The sequence below is a fragment of the Drosophila miranda genome, chromosome XL (genome assembly GCF_003369915.1).
Source record: "Drosophila miranda strain MSH22 chromosome XL, D.miranda_PacBio2.1, whole genome shotgun sequence".
In the NCBI taxonomy this organism is placed as follows: domain Eukaryota; kingdom Metazoa; phylum Arthropoda; class Insecta; order Diptera; family Drosophilidae; genus Drosophila; species Drosophila miranda.
In genome coordinates, this window is record NC_046673.1 from 5,746,774 (window position 1) to 5,767,243 (window position 20,470).

Consider the following 20,470-nt stretch of genomic DNA (forward strand, 5'->3'; position numbering starts at 1 on the left):
GAAGGTTTTTGAAACAAGAGATTCTTGTTGAAAGTGGACCAGATGACTAAATTCTCATTCTCTACAGGACCCAAAAATGATATTATTGCTGTGCGCTATCGCTGGAAGATCCGCGAGTAAATTTTCTTGTACGAACAACGCAAACAGTACCAAGTCCACTGCATTGTTGCTGGTCTCCAACCAGGGGAGCACAGTGGAGCCGTTTGTTTCGACCGTGGATCTAATTGGAATCCCAAATAAAATTGACAACTTCGTTGCAGTTGGAAAGCGCAGCCCGTAGATTCATATAATCTGCGAGGATCTGTGGAGACCAATGCTAAAACCAAGGGATTTGCTGCAGATAATTTTCACGGCCACTCTGATGGGCTCCGTCTTTAAAGCACCCAAGGCTTCATTTGCTTACGTTGTTGAAAACACACAAGATTACAGATGACATCTTACATCTGTTTTAAATATCACAACGATATTTTGCAGTTTATTGTATTCTTACAGAGACCAAGAATAGGTATCAGGATCGAGATATATGTATATATGCAAGATACCAATCATATTCATTAATATGTCTAAAACATATCAATTTGAGAAAAGGTCTTTATTAATTACGTTTTATCTCCATATCTTCATATTAAACGAGGGGGAACGTTGTGAGTTGCTGCGTACACCGCAACTCTACAGTTACACCCGATACTAAGTCAGTATGGCTCTCCTCCGGCAGACGCCGCTAATATTAAACGACACGACAAAGAGTGCGTGCGAGAGAGACAGAAAATCAGTCTGAGCGTGACGTCGGGCGCTGCGTAGCCACTGCAAATTGATTTGTTCCTTTTGGCTATAAAAATGATCTGATCTGATCCAGATTCAGCAATCTGATAGATATGGTCATTATCTATGATTCTGCGTTTTTAGTTTTCTCGAATCTGCAATATTGTGGATGCAACAGATTAGATAGATATGGTCATTATCTATGATTCTGCGTTTTTAGTTTTCTCGAATCTGCAATATTGTGGATGCAACAGATTTTCGTTCTTTGTGGGGGCGCAAGAGGGTAGGGCGAAATTTTGAGATACACGTTTTATAGTGACATCTTAAAGGAGTGTGTGTACCAAATTTGGTTACTCTAGCCTTAATAGCCTCTGAGATTTGTGGATGCCTCAGATTTTCGTCCTTTGTGGGGGCGGAAGTGGGCGGGGCAAAGTTTTGAAATATTCTTGTAGCAGTGACATATCACAGAAGTCTGGATCCAAAACATCGTTACTCTCGCTCTTATAGTCTTTGAGCACTAGGCGCTAATAGGGACGGACAGACGGACAGACGGACGGACGGACAGACAGACAGGGCTCAATCGACTCGGCTATTGATGCTGATCAAGAATATATATACTTTATGGGGTCGGAAACGATTCCTTCTGGACGTTACACACATCCATTTTCACCACAAATCTAATATACCCCATTACTCATTTTGAGTATCGGGTATAATTAACGAAATAGGGTTTACAAAGGCTATACACGCATCATGTCTCCAAATACCAGCAACACTGCGGCTGTTTTTTTGTTGAACTATTGCCTTGCCTTGCCTTTAGCCAAAATACAATAAAAGCAAGGACTAAAAACTAGCCAATCTTGTTCAACGGAATCTCTAAATTGAGCAATATGAACGACTGTCTCTTTCTTTTTCTTGTTTTGACCTACTTCGCTAAAACCTTTTTTTGTTTGACCTTTTTTAGACAAGATCAAATAAAAGCAAGTATTTAGAATAAGCCGGTTAAGTAAAAAATTGATTCATAAGTCGTATAAAATTATGTGAGCATGGCAAAATGTTTTATCTAGCTAATAATATTCGACGGAATATCAAAATTTAACAATAGGAACGACTATCCTCTTTCGTTTTTTTTACCATTTCTGCTAAAACCTCTTTTTACGCAAAATGCTATAAAAGCAAGTGTTTAAAATAAACCAGTCAATTAGAAAATATATTCACTAATCGGATAAAATTATGTGGGCATGGCCAAATGTTCTATATAGCTAGTAATATTCCACGAAATATCAAAAACGAGGAATAGTTAAAATATAACAACTTGCATTCGTCACTATTTACGGTATATTTTTTAAGTGAGACGGTATATTTTGGTATATTTTTTAGAGTCGGACTGTATATTTTAACGATAAATCCGCGGTCACACTGCACACTTACATCTCGAACCAGCACATTATTGTTAAAAAAATTAAATCAAATAAGAAATGTGGAGCGTGAAAACAGTCACACAGCTATTCAAAAACAGTCTGTCAAGTAAGCGCATATTCTCTAGACCTGACCTTGCAATCAAGTCATTCGAAATTTCAGCAGGCAATTTCGCAGCCATCAACACAGCCGGCCTCAAGTATTTTGCTCCTCCAATCAAATATCAAAGTAAGTTTAGAGCTCGTAGAAAAGCAAGAACTTATTTACTTTTCTTTCAATCAGATGTTGAGCAGCCAGAACGTCCCAAACTGCGGATCATGGAACGCATGCCGCAGCTGCCACCTAACCTACGTCCGCCCAAAATGCAGAAGCGCTTACGCTACATGCGTGGCCCAGAACCTGTCCACAACTCTCTTCTCCACAAGCAGTACGCGATAGTAGCCACTGGCGGCGGTCGCCTGCGCTGGGGCCACTATGAGATGATGCGTCTTACGATCGGTCGGAAGATGAACGTCCAAACAATGTTTGCTACATGGCGCGTGCCCGCCCCCTGGCAACCCATCACAAAGAAGGGCCAGGGCCAGCGCATGGGCGGCGGTAAGGGTGCCATCGATCATTATGTAACGCCCATTAGGGCAGGTCGTGTTATAGTCGAAATAGCTGGAAAATGCGAATTTGTCGAAGTAAAGGGATTCCTGCAGCAAGTCGCCAACCAACTGCCATTCCAGGCGACGGTAGTCTCCCAGGCGATGCTCGACGAGAGGCTGGCCGAGGAGGAGCATCACGCCCGCGAAAATCAAAACCCATTCACCATGAAATACGTCATTCAAAACAATCTGAATGGTTGCCATCGGTGGCTTTCTCCCGTAGATCACAAGTGGTTCGGCAAGCACTTGTAGGTCGCTCTAACCAAACTGATCCGTTTACGGATCCAATAAAAAAACGAACAGCTGTTGATTTGTTAAACCCCCATGTGTCTACCTGGGAATTGTTGGGATTCCCGCCCACCGCAACTCACTTCAAAAGAGAAAGAATGGAGGAATTTGGGGAAATGTACGAGTTCTATTGCAAACATTTGTTTAATTTTCCATTTCTTGTATGTGGATAATATGTAATAATATGTTTTATGTTTCATGCCGTTGCAGTTGTATTATAATTAATATATATGTTTATGTATGTGTGTGGTAATAGCCTTCTTCCACTGGGCCATCTCGTCTCGGAGTCGCCCTCTTTGCTCGGGGCCGTGTGTACCATTGTCTTATCATCGTTGTGGGCACTGGCGTGCCCGTGCTTACGGACCAGGGGAAGAGGGCAGTAAATGTCGATTTATGTGTGTGGAATTCGAGAGGATCGAATTTTAGCTTGTCGTCTAACAGTCGGTATCGTACCAGGCAGCCAAGTTATTGTTGTCGTTGGGTGGCGTCGGCATGGCATCCAAGTCAAAGTTCAATGCACCGGCATCGATCTCGCCGACGTCCATGTCCATGGAATAGGGCGATGTTGGTGCCCCGCTGGGTGGGACGACAGCACCGCCGCCGGCGCTAGCACTGTTAACACCTCCGCTATTGCCAGTAGCGCCGCCACCGCCCACCGGGCTGCTGATCTCCAGACCCTGCATCGAATCTATTGGTAGAGTATCATATCCTGCGAACAAGCGATAGGGAGAGACAGAGAAAATGAACAAAAGTTAGATTAGTGCGATTGCCCCCTGCAAAGATCCTCCCAAAAACTATTAGCTAAACGTCAACACAAGGAAAACACATAAATCAGCCGTTCCCCAATCATTTTCCACCAAGTGGCGTCAACTACGGCAGCAATTCCCATTCGTTTGGAGCTTATGACCCATCTGCATGCACATCGCTTATATAAACTAAGGACTATACATGAACATAGTACGTGTGTGTATAGATAGATTGAGTATATGAGTTTATAGCTAATTTAAAAATGCTACTTCGGGCTACTTAACATGCAAAATGAACCAGACTGAACCGAACTAAAGGGCGGGCATTCTCCGGACAACGTCATACGCTGCATATTGCATTATCGAACGAAAGCAAACTCAAGGAACGTAAATTAATCAAGGGCAAATCAAGGGAAAATAAGTTTTAAAGTATTAATGAAAAATAGATTCTGCTTCCTCAGTCAACCAACAGCCGCTGTAACGCACCTAGAATCCATGGAAAATTTATGAAGAAAGAGAAAATATGAAAGATAGTCCTAGCACGGCAGGCAGATCCTGTCAGTTGTTGTGTGTTGGTGGGTGTACCTACAAAAGTGCGTGTGAGGTGCGAACATAGTTATATATGTATGAAATATGCACATGTCCGGGGTCCCTAAGCCTTAAAGGTTGATAATCAAAGGAAACAGCCATACATATTGCATGTATTGTACGTATGTAATGCGCTTGCTGCGTTAAAAATCGTATATTTTGCTCTAGCTGCTTTCGCTTGGGCCAAGACTGAGAGATCGAGAGAGATCCTGGTCGGACACGGGAAAGAAAAAAGCTCAGTGTCGTTTAGTTTAAGAAATGAAAATCTGATTGAAGAATTGCAAGGCAGAAAAGGGGGCAGGGGATTGGGTATGCTATTCCGATTGCGGGAGGGTGGGGGGGGACACAAACGAAACTTATTTCCATCGCATGCAGCGATTGACTGGGACTGGGACTGGGACGATTGGGGGTGGACAACGAGACATGTTAGCAGGGTGGGTGGAGTGGAGATCACATTGAATAATATTGTAATTGGAGGAGTCTTCAAAGTTGAAACGAACTTAACTTTAGCATCGATTATTCATATGTTATATGTAATTTAGTTTAATTGATGAACTGACACGATTACGATTAAATGCACAATATGCATGTAATAAATGTGTGGATGGTGAGGGCGGGGCTAGGGGTGGAGGTGGAGGCAGGTCTGGACTTGCTGCTGCTTGCTGTGTGAACACTTTTGATTATTCTCCTTCATTTTGGTGCGGGGGTGACACAAAGGGTAAAGGGTAAAGTGGGGCGGGGGCGGGGGGTCTCGGAACGGTGTTTCCTTATGCATATGACATACATACCTTGCTGATGGAATGCGCGACCTCCGTGCGAACTGTGCACACTGGGCGGACCTTGTCCGTAAAGGCCCTCATATGCTTCTTCGGGTCCAAGCATATCCTGTGATTAATTGATTTCGTGTGTTTGTTGTTGTCGAAAGTTTGGTTCGGTGTGTAGTTGTGCGTGTGTATATTGCAGTTGTTTGTACGTGAGTGTGGGTGTGGGTGTGAGTGTGCGTGTGCGTGTGTGAGTGATGTATTTATTTTTTCAGTTTTGTTTTTTGTTGGATGGATCAGAAGTGAAAAGTTGTTAGGAAAGAAGAAGACACAGACACAAGTTTGTGTTGCGCATTTTTCAGCGAGAGTGACAGAGAGGAAGGGAGAGACACGTGGATGTAGACAGTTAGTTTTTGATCGTGTTGTGGTAGTGGTATTGGTATTGGTATTGGTGGTGATTCGGTGCGGTGATTCGTCGGTTGTTTAATGTTTTACCGTTGCAGTTGGTTTTTTGTTGTGATTGGAATTGTGTGTGTTTTCGTGTGTTGTTTTGTTTGGGTTTGTTTTTTGTTTGTTGTTGGTTGGTTTTTACAAGTTACCATAAAGGAAAAACAGAACAAAAAGTAAATAAAAAAATGTGAATTAATTACAAAATCATAATTAACACAAACAAATTTCAACAAAATCTGATTTCTAGGCGAAAAACATTTCAAATTTATATGTATGTACACTTATGATTCGAGAGAGTATATAGGAAGGAGTTGTAGTTGGGCGGAGCTGAGGGGTCGATATCGATTGCCATCTACAGACAAATGCTTTTTCTACCTACTTATCGATCTATCGGTTCTCGTAATACAGTAAACAGAAACAGAAATACAAAAAAAAAACAAAACAAAAATGTAAATTCAAAGGCATATTGAAATCTTAAGCAAGTCCAAGGAATATTAGGCTATTATATTGGTCGATACTTATATGAACACAAGTACAGAATGCTGGAATAGTTTAAGTTTCTACAATTTTACAGTTGTATGTACAGAGTTCGCTTCGGCGCGGACGTGGAGGGGGAACAGAGAAGCAAAGTAACAAATGAAAACCCAATGGAAGCCGGAAGCCGAAACCCAGGCAAAGTACACCAGGTGGAATATGGCCACAGGCACAAGATATCAGGTGCCAGGCTGCTGGCCTCACTTATGACTAGTGTCCACCCACCTGCAGATCCGGACCCATGCCTAAATCAGCATTGGCCCAAATGTTGTTGTCCTCGCGCAGCAGAGAGTTGGTCAGCTCGATAGAGAGACGCTTCTTGTAGTCCTGCGGCTTGTCCTCGCTCATGCGGAAGAGCACTGCGGCGGCGTACGTGGCCACGCCCTCGTTGCGGGAGTGCAGCAGATCGGTGAGCGGGCCGGTGGCTCCCTCCTGTTCAATGATCTCGGCACCTTCCTTGTCGGCGGCCAGCTCGCAGAGCACGCCGGCAGCCACGCGCTACGTAGAGAGAGACGTGAGACATTTAAGATAAGTGAGCAACTTCTTTCGGATTGGGTTTTTCGGATGATTGCTTACCTGGATGTTCTCGATTTCGTTGAAGAGCAAGCGGACAAAGATCGGAATCACCGACTGCTGGCGTATGAGGGCGCGGTTGTGCGACTCCCGAGCCAGGATGTGCAGGGCCCCCACTGTGCCCTCGACAATTTCCTCCATGCGAACGCCGTCGGCGTAAGCAGACGGCTGCTGGGAGCCCGTGGTGGCAATCGATGAGCGTTGCTGCAGGAAGAGAAAGGTCAGTACCCGTACCAGTACACCGAGCGTCAGTAGGGATGGAATGGTGGTGGAATCTTACCCTCTCAGTATCCTGGAAGGCGCGCATTAACAGGCGCACCAAGTGATGGATGGCGCCGTGCTCTCGCAACGGGGCATGGTTGGCCGGACAGAGGGCCAGGTTACGAATCAGCCCGATGACGGCCTTGATAAGCGGCCACCGTGATGGGGGATGGAGCAACTTCACAATAACCGAAAGCCCGTAGTTGAGACGGACCGCGTTCTGCGCTAGCTCAGAGTCGACGTGGCGCGAAGTGAGGTGGCGCAAGGCGCATACAGCCGGCTCGGTGATCTCCTCGCGATCGCCGGCATTGATGATAGTGCGGACAAGGGCGTCGACACCGCCCACCTGGCAGACGGTGGCCTTGTTGCGCTGATTGTTGCACGTCAGATTCGAGAGGATGCCGGCAGCACAGGTGACCACGTTGACGTCGGTGGAACCGAGAACCTGGACCAGTGACTGCAAGAGGGCCTCTAGTCCCTCCACCTTGGTGGCCGCATCCGAAAGATTGCGCAGAGTCCACAGGCAGTTCTGGACGAGACGGGGCGACATGTTGCCCAGGTGCATGGCCAGCGCCTGCATACCGCCGGCGTCCACGATTGCCGGCTTGTTGCTTGAGCACACCGAGAGCACCTTAAGAACGCGCGATGTGGTCCAAAGGAGCTTCTCATAGTCATAGGAGCGCATGATGCGCACCAGTTCGTTGGGTCCGCCTGAAGCAAGAATGATGAGCTTGCTCTCCTGGTTGCCGTAGGCCAGGATCTGCAGACAGTCGGTGACGATGGCCAAGAACTTAACATTGTTCCTCTGAAGCAGGGTGACCATTTTCTGAAGACCGCCGGCCAGGCGCACGGCCATCTTGGAGCCATCCTGGTGGAGCAGCAGGTTATGCAGCGTGGTGATCGCATAGAAGAGCACGCTCTCGACGGGCGACGATAGCAGCTTGACGAGGGCCGGGATGCCGCCGCTCTTGAAGATGGCCAGGAGACCCTGGCGATGGTGCGACAGATTGTGGAGGGTTCCAACGGCGGCCTTGGTGCTCTCCAGGTCGTTGCTGTTCGATATGGCGCGCACCAGGGCGGCCACCATCTGGGGACTGTTCATGATGGCATGGCGCGAGGCCTCCTTCTTGGACAGTTGGTGGACCATCATGGCGGCCTGCGAGACCACCACCTGGTCCTCGTCATTGAGCAGTTTGATCAGCTCAGGTATGGCTCGGGTGGCCAGCTCAGCGTCGTCCTGGTAGTTGATCAGGTTGACCACGGCATGCTTCAGCATCTGCGACGGCTCCGACAGACGCTGAACAGCCGTCGGCTGCTGTGGGTCGAACTGTGTCGATGGTATCTCGATGCCCTCCTCCAGGGTCTCCGGGAACATGGCGGCTCGCACTCGCTGCGAACGCGTCTGGCTCAACTGCTGGTTCATGTCGTCCACCTGGTCCTGTGTGAAGTTCTGCGGGAATCCCGTGTCCAGGTCGAACATAAGCGGATCGCCCTCCATCTCCTCATCCTCTTTTCCGGACAGCGACGGCACCTGGGTGACGGCCCCCGAATGGATACCCGAGTCGCCCAGATACGAGTTCTGTTGCCACATCAGGGTCTGCTCCTTGGCCGACACCATGGGTGGCAAGTCCGGCGGATTATATTGATTATTATGCGACACTGCCACAGGACAGAGAGGGGTACAACGGGTTAGAGATGCAGAGAAAATGACAGATTTTAAAATATTTATGTACAGCCTGGAAAACATTTGCGTCCACAGATTGAAGACAGCATTACAACCCACCAAACATACACATATACATACATATGTATTTATGTGGATATGTATGTATAATCCAGTCCCCTTCCCCGAACCACACCGCTGCTATCCCAAGAATCTTTTGAAGAACGACAACGGAGCCCATCCTCGACATCAACATCAAGCAACGACTGCCTCTCTAGTCGGGATGCTCCCCAGCACCACACCAGGCCTCGCCCTCTCTCTCGAAACGAAGGATTGCCAAATGGAAGGCGACAGTGACAGAAAGTGAACATGCTGCAAAAGCGGCAGCAAAATGCGGACCTAAGCACAAAAAAGTTGAAAAAATGTGAAGCATGACAAATTGAACGCTGCAGGATATTCCAGGACGAACGCTCACACTCACGCTCACACTCATACACAAATACACTCACGAGGAATTGACGGGTGATGGGGAGTTTGCTTGAGAGTTTCCCCACTGGAAAGGCAAAGGATTTGAGGGCGTTTTGTTTGCCATTTCTGGCTTAATTATGCAGTTTCAGGCCCACTTCTTTAGCTTTGTTTCGGTCCTTATACATCCATACATACATATACCGACACGAACACGTCCGCGTCCGCGTCCACGTTTCATCAGTGCACAGGCCACGCCCACACCCCGGTATCTGCTTCACTGCATTTGCATTCACACATTTTCGTTTCATTTCCCAGATCGATTAAGCGCTTTTTGCGCCTCATCCCTCAAGTGGGGCACAGCACTCCAAAGCAAAAAAGAAAAAAAAAAAAGCAGAGGACCACAGCGGCCGTAGCATAATTTATGCGAAGCCTTTACGAAAAAATACTCCTTGCTGTTTTTTCCTTACTAATTAAATTCCGAGCAAAAAAAAGGCGCACACACACAAAAGAATGTGTGCAGCATTTACGTCGTAAATGAGATTGAGAGAGGACGAGAATGGGTACCCACGTGTATGTGCATACCCTCACGAGTGGGTGAGTGGGTGTGTGGGTGCGTGGGTTGGTGTTTGAGAATCAAGTTTCAAAGGGTACAACAATAACGCACATTCTTCGTCCGTCCCCGCCCACGACAGCCGAGTGCAAATGAAGTGGTAACGAAAACACAACACACGAGAGAGAGCGAGATAGATAGTTAGATAGATAGGGGAAAACTACATGTACAGATGCAGTTGCCTTTCCTCCGTTACATTTTTAAGCTGCAGAAGCATAAAATGTTAAATTGCCACAGAAAAGTCAGTCAACCATCAGCAATGCAGTGGGTGGGTGGGTGTTTGGTCGAGTTTGATGCATTTTGTTTGGGTGTGAGTGCGAAACGATGAGATGAAAGAAAAACAAATTAAAAGATAATCCAAATAGCGTAAATCTTGAACACAGGGTATACTGGAGTAATGAGCGCAAAGGTACCCTAGGTCGACAATTCGGACTACTCCTCGGCAAATGAATTCGCAGATTTTAGAGCCCAAAGGGAGTAATTTACTTACTTGTACGATTCTGGGCTGGCATGTAACTCATCTTGGCGATTAAAGCGCTTTACAGCACACCTGTAATACAGAAAAAATGAGTAATGTAAGACATGTAAAATTTCTGTGTGTGTGTGTGTAGTTGGTTATGCATTTTTGTGCATGTGTGGGGAAGATATGAAAAAGAATTTAGATGGCCTAAGGTGTAAGGTCTCGTCACTCGGTACCCAATTCAAATATTATTTATATTAGAACAAAAAATAGATGGTTCTAATTTCGGTTTTATAGGAGTGGTTTACCCGTAACTCGATTCAGCACTGATAAGCTTATCCGCTATAAATTTCTTAGTAATTTTCTTGTCAATATGTATATTTTCTTTGGTTTTCACATTTAAGCTTTGAGAATCCGCAGAGCAAACATAACACGAAATATGATGCGTCTTTAAGTATGGCACACACAAAGAAATTCGCAAAAGACTCGCAAACAAACGCTCTGAAATATGGGTAGAGTGTTTGTCCGTGATCTACCTGCCGAGAACTTTAAGCCGAGCACTTTGTACGAACCTTGCGTTTAGTTAATTTTCAATTCAGTTTTTTACTATTTTAACACCTGCTTATACTAACAAACTGTATATTTGTTTTAGTTAGAAACTACATTCAACTTTAAGAGACTAGTCTCTTCGGTAAGGGCCCAGCAGAAAATGCGTCCGACCAGCTTGCTCATTAGAACGAAATAGACGCAAGTGACGAGGCAGCAGAACCAGAAGCAGACGCACTTGCAGCAACACTGCACGAACGCAAGAGCGAGTGGGAGCGTGTGAACGAGTGAGAGGAAGAAAGTTAAGGGCAACAAATGGACAGGCTGAAAGAGCTGCTGCTGCTGCTTCAACACAATGCAATGCTGCGCAGTGTTGCCATCCATTCATCAGTTTGTGCATACATACACAGGCAACAAGAACGGATTTGACGGGGTTTTAGCTACTCTTTGAATGTAAGATTAGATAAATCTGAGATAATATGTCCGATAAAGCGCTAAGCAAGCTTGCAATCAATTATTACTTTCTGCCTTTGGCGTTGTTTACCATCAAGAAAGCAAAAAACAGCAGCATAATTTATCGAATACATACAAATTCTGGTTGTGTGTATCCATCTCCATGCACACATGTGTACATGTAGATGTAATGTATGAGTGTCAGCATACCACACCACCGCTGGTTACTGGTTTGCCCTTGCCAACTAGTAGCTTTCCTAAATGTTTTTTATGCTGCACAGCAGTTTACCTTGCACATATACGTATCAAAATCTCACGAATTAATATGAAATCTGCGATAAATCTACTAACTCGAATTACTCACCGTGTCAGTATAGTTTAATTCTGCTGCTCTAAAGCAGATTTCCTTTCTTTAGACGCACTTAAACAAAAAAAATTACAGCAATCCTCGACCTGTGAAAACTATGTATATCAGTGTGACCGTAGACTTATCGATAAGATATACGGTCTAGCCCCTTAGAAATATACCGTCTCTTTTTAAAAATATACCGTAAATATACCGATGAAAAAGCGAATTTAGCCCACTTAAGCCTCCTCTATTTAAACAGTTCAACGACTTGAGGATATGGCGGAATATATTACTGGTTGTACATTTTTCTTGTAGATCCATGCCATCTCGCCTCGGAACTTAAAAAACCATGATATCATTCACCTGAACTGCGCTAAAATGATTAAATTTTCATTATTTTCGGTGGAATATTAAAATATTCCCTTGGTCTACAATGGGTTAATGGATCTTCGTCAAGGATTGGAAACCATATTCCTCGATTTTGATATTCGGTTTAATATTGCTAGATACCTGGGACGCTCAGCACTAAGAACAGTTTTATTCGATAATTGAATACATTTTCTATAAGATGGTTCACTTCAAGCACTCTTTTCATTGAGTTGTTTAAAAATATGGCTAAACAGGTAAACATGTAGTTTATATTCTTAGTTGAGCTGCATCACAGCAGCAAAGCAATAAATTCGTACTCTGAAATAATAACTGAAGCAACAACTCACCAAAATAACACAAATGTAAACACAGAACGTTGTGTTTGTGTTTTTATACTAAACTAATATTTAGAGTACGACCATACGACCATAAATGGAATTTCTACATGTGTTAGCAAAACAAGCTGAGTTCATTATCGGGAAAAACAGCAGACCATTTTATCAGTTTACAAATACGCATCTCCAAGAAGTTGCTAGTAGCTGTATGACATTAGACTATGCTAACTGACTAGCTTCTAATACAGAGACAACCTTATGGGAAAAGCATGCAGTTAGAGCGAGAGATGTACATATATGCGTCTAGTTGGCTTTACAGTTGAGCTGGGAGCAGCGCTGCGGAAATAACAAATTGTTACAGTTTTCAGATCCAAATTTGCTGGCTGGCTGGATCTGTGTGTTGCAAAATATCAGTTAGTCAGTCTACGAACACTAATTTTGCGTTTTGTCTATTGAGCTATTCCTATCTTCGCAGCAAATTTAACAGAGTATTATGCCATACAGCTATAAACCCAGTTGACCTAAAAAGGGAACAAAATCGAAAGAACTGAAAGAACAACTTAGTTCACTGATATAAACTGAGAAAACTAAATAAGGTTGGCTGGATTTCCTCACGCCTACCATAGTTAAAGGCGGTAGAACATTTACAAATGTATGATTCAGTATAAGATATATTGTTAAGAAAATCCATGAAGCAAAAGTGATTTCAATATTTCCATTTTTTAAATCAAAATACATATGTACATGAATATTTACATGTGTATGCACGTCTGTGTTGAGTACTAACTCTGCAATCTAATTTTTAGCCTTTATCTCTTTGAAATACGCACCCAAACAAGCATGTGCACGTATGTATGTGTGGGTGTTTACCGACTCCACTTTTTCATACACAAATATTTGTCCATTCTAGGAAATTTATAATTTTTAGAACTTACCGCGTCGGGTAAAGGTAATTCTGCTTAAAAGCAGGTTTCTGTTAATGAAACACTCTTAAATCTTTATATTTAACAACAAATCCCAAATGTGAAAACAATGTATATGGCGACGACTACAGAACTAGTGATGGGAGGTATTTAGCAGCGATACACAAAGCTGCTGGGACTGCCAACCGTTTTTATTCATAATGTGGCGCGGTCATGTTTTCAAAAAAAGTTTATTGTAATTATTTAGGTAGTGTACAGTACTTTAAATAGTTAATTTCACAAACTAGATAGCTAGGATTCCATTCTTTAGTTATTTATTTTGTTGACAGCTGGCTCTTCAGAAGTTGTCACTGATGCCGGCACCAAGTCACATGGCTTGGGCGGATCTTTGACTAACCTAACTGCAGTCTTGCGGCGCTCCTTTCCGTCATATAAGCCATACACCTGAGCGAATCCAAAGTATACCCCAACAGTAACAACTCCAATCACCGGAACAATGATAGCAAAGCCACCCAGACATGCAAAGAACATCATAGAGACAATAGTGAGAAGAGTGCCTGGAACAAGTGGAAGTTTAGTAAAAAAAAATCATCCACAAGCTCGGGCTTCTTACCTTCTAGCACCAAGAGGCCCGTAAAAGTCATCACCATGGTGGCGATTCCGAAGCCGAAAATGATCAGGAACGGTAGAAGAAATACCAAGCTAGCTGCCAGCAAACAGATGGCAATGTGAGGATTACGGGCGCACCATACCGCCGCAGCTTCCAACAGCTCGCTTCCACTTAGCTCGGACATAACAAAATGCCGAAGCCGCAGCCCTGAAAGTCTCAAAAGGGGTAGTCAGAGTTAACAAATTGTACTGGAAACGGCTAGCTACGACTTACATGACTTTTGCACGGTGTGGAGTAGGAGTTCATGGAATTGATCCTGACTGGGGGCATGCACATTGGGCTGGGCATTATTTGGCGGGTTGCTGGGATTCTTATTATTCGTCTCTGGTTTCTGCAAATTCGCCGCTTTCGCTTCCTTCTTTGCTTTATTCGAATGAGCCTATACAAAAATGCATGTGTACATATGTATTAGTGTGCGTGGAAATAAACTCATTAAGCGGAGGCTGAAATGATCCATCGAACATGAACTTTGGCTCCGCTGCCCACCACTTTCCTTTGAGCTGCCCATCTTATACCATTTTGTGTGACTCCAGCCGAACGTGGATGATATTTTACTGTAGCGACCCAGGCTATACTTATTCCAAATAAAAAAAAAATGGTGGCACGTACAACGTCGCTAATATTCGAAACTGTATTTTTGATAATCAATTGCAAAAAATAAACGCAGAACGTAAACATTGATTGGGCTGCCAACTGGCTTGTAAGCTCGATTGCTCAGTGTTGCCACACTATGGCGATTTCCATTTCAAATTCTTTGCGTTTCTAATGAAGCAAAAACCGCAGTCCATTGAATGCAGGACGCTCCGTGATGCGCTCCGCCATCAAGTTTTCGCCATGGATCGTCATGCTGCAGCGCAGTTTTGGGGCATGCAGGAAATTTAGCTCTAAGGCACACTTTCGACCCTGCACCGGCAGCCAGCCATACATTTGCGATTCCAGCAGCGGTGTCCCCAAGCCCAGCTGCCTCTGCCGCTCCAGCAGTCTCTCCGGTTGGGTGTAGCGCAGGAAGCGCAGGGGCTGCGCCGGCTTCCGCTGCTCGTACTCGGCGTAGAACTTGCGAGTCAGCATATACTCTAAGGATGAGGAGCAGGTGGAACAAATGAGGAGATCAAAACGTCTGTCAAGGCACCTTTGCTAACCGGAACGAAGGCTTCGTAGAGGCGTATATGCCTGTTGGACTTTCTGATCAGCTCCTGTTCAAAGTCGTACGGCAACGGACGCGGATCGCCCTCATGGTGGTCCTGCCCACTTTCTCCGTCCTCCTCGCCATCGCCATTCTCCGGTGCTCCGCCGCTGGACCTCATCCTGATTGTCTCTCAATTCTCTCAAAAAAGTTGTACTCGAAGCCGAATCGACTCTGCGACACCGTCTGCACCCCGTCGCGTGTTTCCTCCGTATGACTTGTTCGTCGGTCTTACTTGATTCACTGCAAAAACACGTCTACCAGTTCGTTCGTCCGTTTGTCTGCTCATTTCATTTTGCTTTCATTTACAAAAATTGCACTCATTAAACTTTCGCCATTGTAGCTGTTGTTGCCGGATGGCAGGCAATGCTTCCAATACTACACACGCATCCCCACGTCTCCTCACTCCCCGCCATCCACGACATACAACGCACACACAAAAGGAGCCGCGCCGAGCCGCAAGCAGTTGCGGCAGTAGGGTGTGACCCACAATCACAGTTCCGTCGACGTCAGAGGCCACTGCAGGGCCTGCCAGTCATAGCATAGCATAGTTTCGGTTTACTTTTTCACTCCCAGCATTCCATTCCCTTCAAAAACTTTCACTTCAACTTCGTTTCCAGTTCATATCATGTCATTGGCGTAATTTGGTACAAGCCAAACCGAATCCTTGAAGTAAAAGGAATTTCCGAAAATAAACCCATTGAAATGATTACCATTGCGTGTTTAGGCAATCGCAGGCGCAGCCTGAGCCGGAACACACACTCGCAACCTCTGCCCCATGGCTCTGTTGCGCAATCGACACTACTCCTTTCCTGGGCCTCTTGAATGTCGCCAATATTAGATAATCGAATCTAATTGAATGCATAAATACAGGTATAAATCAATTTAATTACAATACAGCCGACAACAGTCAATGCAAATAGTCAACACGCATACACGATTTCCAAATACTTTTATGAATTTATGTACATATTGTATGTAAGCATTTACAAACCTTGTTTTTGGTGCTTAACAGAAGCAAAAATGATAAGTATTCATTATGATAAATGAATTGCCAAAAAAATACAGAAAATGAAGAAGGAAGAGCATCCTCATCATCTCATCTCCTTGCTTAAGGGAGCAGGAATGTACGAACCAAATTCATAGGATGTATGTACCCTATTAAAACTATTGAAATAACCTTTACTGGAAATCTTTTCAATTTTGGTTCGACGTTAACATCCCACAAGTTGCTATTCATTTTAAAAACAAACCACTTCTACGTTAGGTGTATCAATATCAGTTTTTAATCCCAATTTAAAATTCTGAATAGCATCAACATCCGAAATTATTCGGAAGTTCGCTAACAAATTGGTTGTAGCCTCAGCCATTTCCCTATATACAGATTCCAAATGCAACATTTACCAATTTTAAACCAAAGATCCTTGGAACGCTCAAAGCACTCGCACGTTTTCCTTTAACATTTAACAGAATTCAATTTAAACTAGAATTTAGTTGAGTCTAGAGGGGATCAGCCTGAGTGGAAAATACAAAATTTCATCAATCAATCAATCTTTGAACAGAGCCCTCCCATGTTATTAATGATCTTATCAACCTTATTGTGAAAACTAAACAGGAATGGAATTAAGGAATTTATCTATGCAGTCGCAGATTATAGGCAGACAGCATATCTATATATCCAATAGATACGCGTTGAGTTGGGTTGATAACATAACTATTCAGATGTTCTGATGTGAATACCTTCTAACTAAGTAAATACATATCTACAGATCAGTCGTGTTTAGTTTTCGTGGTGAATGTCCAGGACGATAACTAGGCAGCTCCCTACTACGTCACGGGGTAGAACTCTCGGTACGCGAACTGTTCGATAAACTCGGGGCGCTGACAGGTGAAAAGCTCACGGGGGCTCTCGTCGTGGGAGTGCTTTTCCAGCGCCTTACGGGTCTTCTCCTGCAGCAGCGCCTCGTCGAACTTCACGCGCTGCACAGTGGTCTTACGCAGTATGGTCTGCACAAACTGTGACCACACCGATCCCTCTTCAGAATCCACCTCTTGCTCCTTTGATTCCTTCTGCTGCTTCAGCTCAGGCTGCACAGCCTTTTCCCTGACTTCAGTGTTAGTGTTAGGCGCTGGCGGAGCCTCCACTGGGACAACAGCCGGCTGAGCAGTTGCTGTCGCCACAGCTACGGCCTTCTCCTTGGTCGGCGTCAATTTTTGCATGAGGGTTTGCAGGCGGTCCACCGTCTCGGACATCCGCTTCCGGAAAGTCACGAGGCGCCGCGTGTACTTGAATAGCTCTCGCTGTTCGGGGGGCTTCAGTTGGACGACCTTCAAGGTGCCTAGCTCGACAGGATCGAGCAGTGGGGAAAAGCTGGGCGCCGCCTTTTTGGTGCCCATGAGGTAGATGCGATGTACAAACGCCTGTATGGCGGTGGTGTTCATCAGGGCTATCTCGTAGCCGATGCAGGCCTTGAGGATAGCTTGGTCGATGTCGCCTACTTGCGGAGTTGAGTTCGCATGCGAGAAGGAGTCCGCCAAGGCTGCAATCTCCAACTGAGTGTGCAGAGGATCCTGCTGTCGATCAAGACCGTCTAGCACCTCGGCCAGATGAGTGCGCATCACCTCGCCGTCGGTCTGGAAGCTAAGCAGCTGGAGGTGCTGAACGAGTAGGACATTGGCCGCGTACTGCTGCTCCAGATCGTACAGCTCCCACAAGGACCGCATGCGCTCCTCATACTCCTTCTGAGCACCCGCTCCGATGAAGTTGCTGATGTTGCTGTCGAACAGCTGCAGGCCCCGGATGAATGCCACATCCATCGTAAACTTGCCCATGAAGGCCAGCACATAGTTGAGGGCGTCTGTGGCGCTAGCAAAGTTCTCTCGGCGGCGGGCAAAGAACTCATCTAGGTCCCTGACGGTCAGCTGGTTCCGCAGCACCTTGATCTGCAACAGGCTTGGGTTGAGTTCACGCTCCTCTCGTATACGCTCGAAGTTGCTCACCAGCACATCCCCCACCGGTTGTTCAAACTCGTCGAAAACCTCGATGTCTACGGCCATGGTGGTGGAGTGTTTGCCCTTTTCCTGGTCCCTATCCCGATCCCGGTCTCGATCGGGGATCGGCTCCTCATCGTAGTTGGGAAAGTCCTGCGACTGGCACTGAGGCACCCAGTGCTCTTGTTCGACCATTTGCTGCTCGCGACTGCGCTTGAAGATCGCATTGGCGCTGAGCCCCTGCAGGTCCAGGGAGCCGAATATATCCTCATTGTGGTCGTGGCAGCAGTGCAGGGCCGACATGTCCATGGGGTGTGCCTCCGTGTTGAAAATGTAGGCGCCCGCCTGTACGACGCACGCGTTCTCCTCCGTTTCTACCAGCTCACCCTGGGCCCCGTCGCTGTGCAGAAAGTTGTCACTGTCAAAGAGCAAATACAGGTACTTGCTCGTCTCAGCCAGGAAGAACGACTCCATCCGGTTCTCCTTCTCATGCGTCAGCACATTGCGAATCTGCCAGAAGAGCGAAAATAATCCACGGGAAGAATCAGCTTTGAGTTATGCTTACCGTTGCGTACCCACACTTGGTCTTGGCACTGAACTCGAGCGATTCCAGCACCCGCTCTCCAAGCTCGAGCAGGTACTCGTTCTTGGTGGATCGATACAGATACATTGCCGACTCTATTAGCTCCGGGCGGAGGGGGTAGACCTCGCGATCAGGGGACGCCTCGCCGGCGGCAATGTTGTAGAACTCGGGCAAAAACCCGTACTTCTTCCACACGCTGATGTAGCGCACGATGGTGCGCATGGCCGGCTCCGTGTCGCCGATGATGCTGAGGATGCCGGGCCAGAAGGCCTCGAGCGACTGGAAGACTGGCAGAGTGACGTGGCCCTTGTTCATGCCTACCCACACGTACCAGTCCTCCTTGCGCATGTACTTGTCGATGGCGGCTCGCGCCTCGTGAAAGAGCTCGAGAAGCTCCGGCCGGTTGAGCAGTATAGCGGCCTTTACCAGATACTCGAATAGGGAGTCGACGCCCGCGCCGATGCCCGAGTCAAGGGCTGTCCAGCGGCCGCTCTGTACGTCAATGTGATTGCCGAAGAGGCCGATGGGAGATCGGTGCTCCCAGAGGGCGTACACGGCCTGCAGCGCCACCTCCTCGTAGATTTTGTTGCCGGTTAGGCGGCTCAGCGTGCCGAACTCGACGAGAAAGGTGCCCACACCGGCTGTGCAAGTCACTGGAGTCTCGCCCTTGGGAACACCGTAGCGGAGATTCACCGTGCCGTAGGGCATGCCCGTGTTGGTGTCAAAGGCCGGCAGCAGGCGTCGGGCCACGTCCTCGGCCATGCGCAGCAATGGACCCTGGCAGGGCCAGCCCGGCTCCGGCGCGACGCCAGCGCGACGCGACAGCAGATGGGCGGACAGCAGACCACCCACGATACGGATGTTAGTCTCGAAGACGGACACGTTGATGTCCCGGTCGAAGTTCATCTTTTTTGTGAGCAGAGTGAAGACTCGCTGAAACTCGGTGAAGTTGCCCATAGTGGCCAATGTGTCCAAGGCATCGATTAGCGTAAGCGAGTAGCTGCCCCAGGTGTCGTGGCCGTCGCAGGTGAGTGGGCGTAGCTCGTCATAGTTGGAGGCGTGCGTCAGATAGCCGTCGTAAGCGTGCTGGAACATACGCCGAACATCCTCTCTAGGGGAGTAGCATGAGGAGGGTATAGTGTTGAACGTTATGATGCCAATACAAGCTACTTACCGCAGCTCCAACATGCGCGCCCGTGTGTAGTGCTTCTGTGAGATTCCCTGAGCCAGCAGACCGAGGAACACCCACAAATGGCATATCACGTACAGGTTATTGCCGACTTTTTGCATATTTCACCAGGCTGATGCATTAATCGGTCAGTCAATGAATAGCACTAATCCAATTATGAGCATTCTCAATTTGCTATAGCCAGAGTCATGAGGCGGCCGTATGATGTGGATGCGGCTCTGTCTACGTTGTGGCAAAACAAAAACAATGAAATTTTTTTTATTCATACCTTGGACAGATACTCTTTCGATTCTGTATACACCTATGCACGATGCAGTTACATCCGTTGTCGCACTTTGTCACTCTCAAATTGATTCAAACATAACCCCAGCTTATAGTGAATACGTTTCTACCACCCAGGTACTTCTTAATTGTATATTTCGGCAGAGGGATGACGAACTCTACCAACAAAAAGATATGGCTGTCATAAGGGTATCAACAGCTGTTGATACTCTAAAACTATCGGCCGGGCTACCTCTGCAAGAATTTAATATTTTAACAAAACATACATCACCAAATAGATGCGAAAATGGGTGTTTTTAATTAAATCAACGTTTGCAGTGTAGATTATTTAAAGTTTTTAATCGATATATTTTTTACTACTGCGCGA

General features: G+C 46.2%; 5 protein-coding genes across 14 annotated transcripts; 1 reads left to right on the forward strand and 4 right to left on the reverse strand.

The window, feature by feature from the left end:
* Window positions 1-2,163: 2,163 nt before the first annotated feature.
* On the forward strand, window positions 2,164-3,315 carry LOC108152533 (39S ribosomal protein L16, mitochondrial). Of its 2 annotated transcripts, none has more exons than XM_017281951.2 (3): window positions 2,164-2,289; window positions 2,347-2,409; window positions 2,464-3,315. In XM_017281951.2, exons 1-3 carry the CDS (start codon window positions 2,241-2,243, stop codon window positions 3,078-3,080), a joined length of 729 nt encoding a protein of 242 aa, XP_017137440.1. In that variant the 5' UTR covers window positions 2,164-2,240; the 3' UTR covers window positions 3,081-3,315. The 2 variants fall into 2 exon arrangements, with proteins under 2 accessions (XP_017137440.1, XP_017137433.1); XM_017281944.2 differs by having other exon boundaries at window positions 2,165-2,289; window positions 2,344-2,409.
* Window positions 3,316-3,434: 119 nt separating this feature from the next.
* LOC108152504 (armadillo segment polarity protein) lies at window positions 3,435-13,334 on the reverse strand. 4 transcript variants are annotated; one of them, XM_017281900.2, is made up of 7 exons: window positions 13,218-13,334; window positions 10,261-10,320; window positions 7,049-8,688; window positions 6,772-6,972; window positions 6,421-6,693; window positions 5,239-5,335; window positions 3,435-3,825 (listed from the first exon to the last, which is right to left on the reverse strand). In XM_017281900.2, exons 2-7 carry the CDS (start codon window positions 10,289-10,291, stop codon window positions 3,551-3,553), a joined length of 2,517 nt encoding a protein of 838 aa, XP_017137389.1. In that variant the 5' UTR covers window positions 10,292-10,320; window positions 13,218-13,334; the 3' UTR covers window positions 3,435-3,550. The 4 variants fall into 4 exon arrangements, with proteins under 4 accessions (XP_017137389.1, XP_017137380.1, XP_017137398.1 ...); XM_017281891.2 differs by lacking the exon at window positions 13,218-13,334 and adding an exon at window positions 11,594-11,704; XM_017281909.2 differs by lacking the exon at window positions 13,218-13,334 and adding an exon at window positions 10,803-10,942.
* Window positions 13,335-13,416: 82 nt separating this feature from the next.
* Window positions 13,417-14,577, reverse strand: LOC108152546. Of its 3 annotated transcripts, none has more exons than XM_017281962.2 (4): window positions 14,485-14,577; window positions 14,089-14,254; window positions 13,819-14,022; window positions 13,417-13,762 (listed from the first exon to the last, which is right to left on the reverse strand). In XM_017281962.2, exons 1-4 carry the CDS (start codon window positions 14,551-14,553, stop codon window positions 13,512-13,514), a joined length of 690 nt encoding a protein of 229 aa, XP_017137451.1. In that variant the 5' UTR covers window positions 14,554-14,577; the 3' UTR covers window positions 13,417-13,511. The 3 variants fall into 3 exon arrangements, with proteins under 3 accessions (XP_017137451.1, XP_033255109.1, XP_017137461.1); XM_033399218.1 differs by having other exon boundaries at window positions 14,369-14,541; XM_017281972.2 differs by having other exon boundaries at window positions 14,391-14,538.
* Window positions 14,578-14,626: 49 nt separating this feature from the next.
* On the reverse strand, window positions 14,627-16,245 carry LOC108152557. 2 transcript variants are annotated; one of them, XM_017281985.2, is made up of 2 exons: window positions 15,005-16,245; window positions 14,627-14,948 (listed from the first exon to the last, which is right to left on the reverse strand). In XM_017281985.2, the coding sequence occupies exons 1-2, from the start codon at window positions 15,177-15,179 to the stop codon at window positions 14,638-14,640; spliced, it is 486 nt and encodes a 161-aa protein (XP_017137474.1). In that variant the 5' UTR covers window positions 15,180-16,245; the 3' UTR covers window positions 14,627-14,637. The 2 variants fall into 2 exon arrangements, with proteins under 2 accessions (XP_017137474.1, XP_017137484.1); XM_017281995.2 differs by having other exon boundaries at window positions 15,015-15,106.
* A 76-nt stretch (window positions 16,246-16,321) lies between these two features.
* LOC108152466 (ER degradation-enhancing alpha-mannosidase-like protein 2) lies at window positions 16,322-20,431 on the reverse strand. Of its 3 annotated transcripts, none has more exons than XM_017281846.2 (4): window positions 20,370-20,431; window positions 19,807-20,043; window positions 18,615-19,743; window positions 16,322-18,559 (listed from the first exon to the last, which is right to left on the reverse strand). In XM_017281846.2, exons 2-4 carry the CDS (start codon window positions 19,920-19,922, stop codon window positions 16,886-16,888), a joined length of 2,919 nt encoding a protein of 972 aa, XP_017137335.1. In that variant the 5' UTR covers window positions 19,923-20,043; window positions 20,370-20,431; the 3' UTR covers window positions 16,322-16,885. The 3 variants fall into 3 exon arrangements, with proteins under 3 accessions (XP_017137335.1, XP_017137326.1, XP_017137343.1); XM_017281837.2 differs by lacking the exon at window positions 20,370-20,431 and adding an exon at window positions 20,123-20,218; XM_017281854.2 differs by lacking the exon at window positions 20,370-20,431 and having other exon boundaries at window positions 16,322-18,001; window positions 18,059-18,559; window positions 19,807-20,210.
* Window positions 20,432-20,470: the final 39 nt, after the last annotated feature.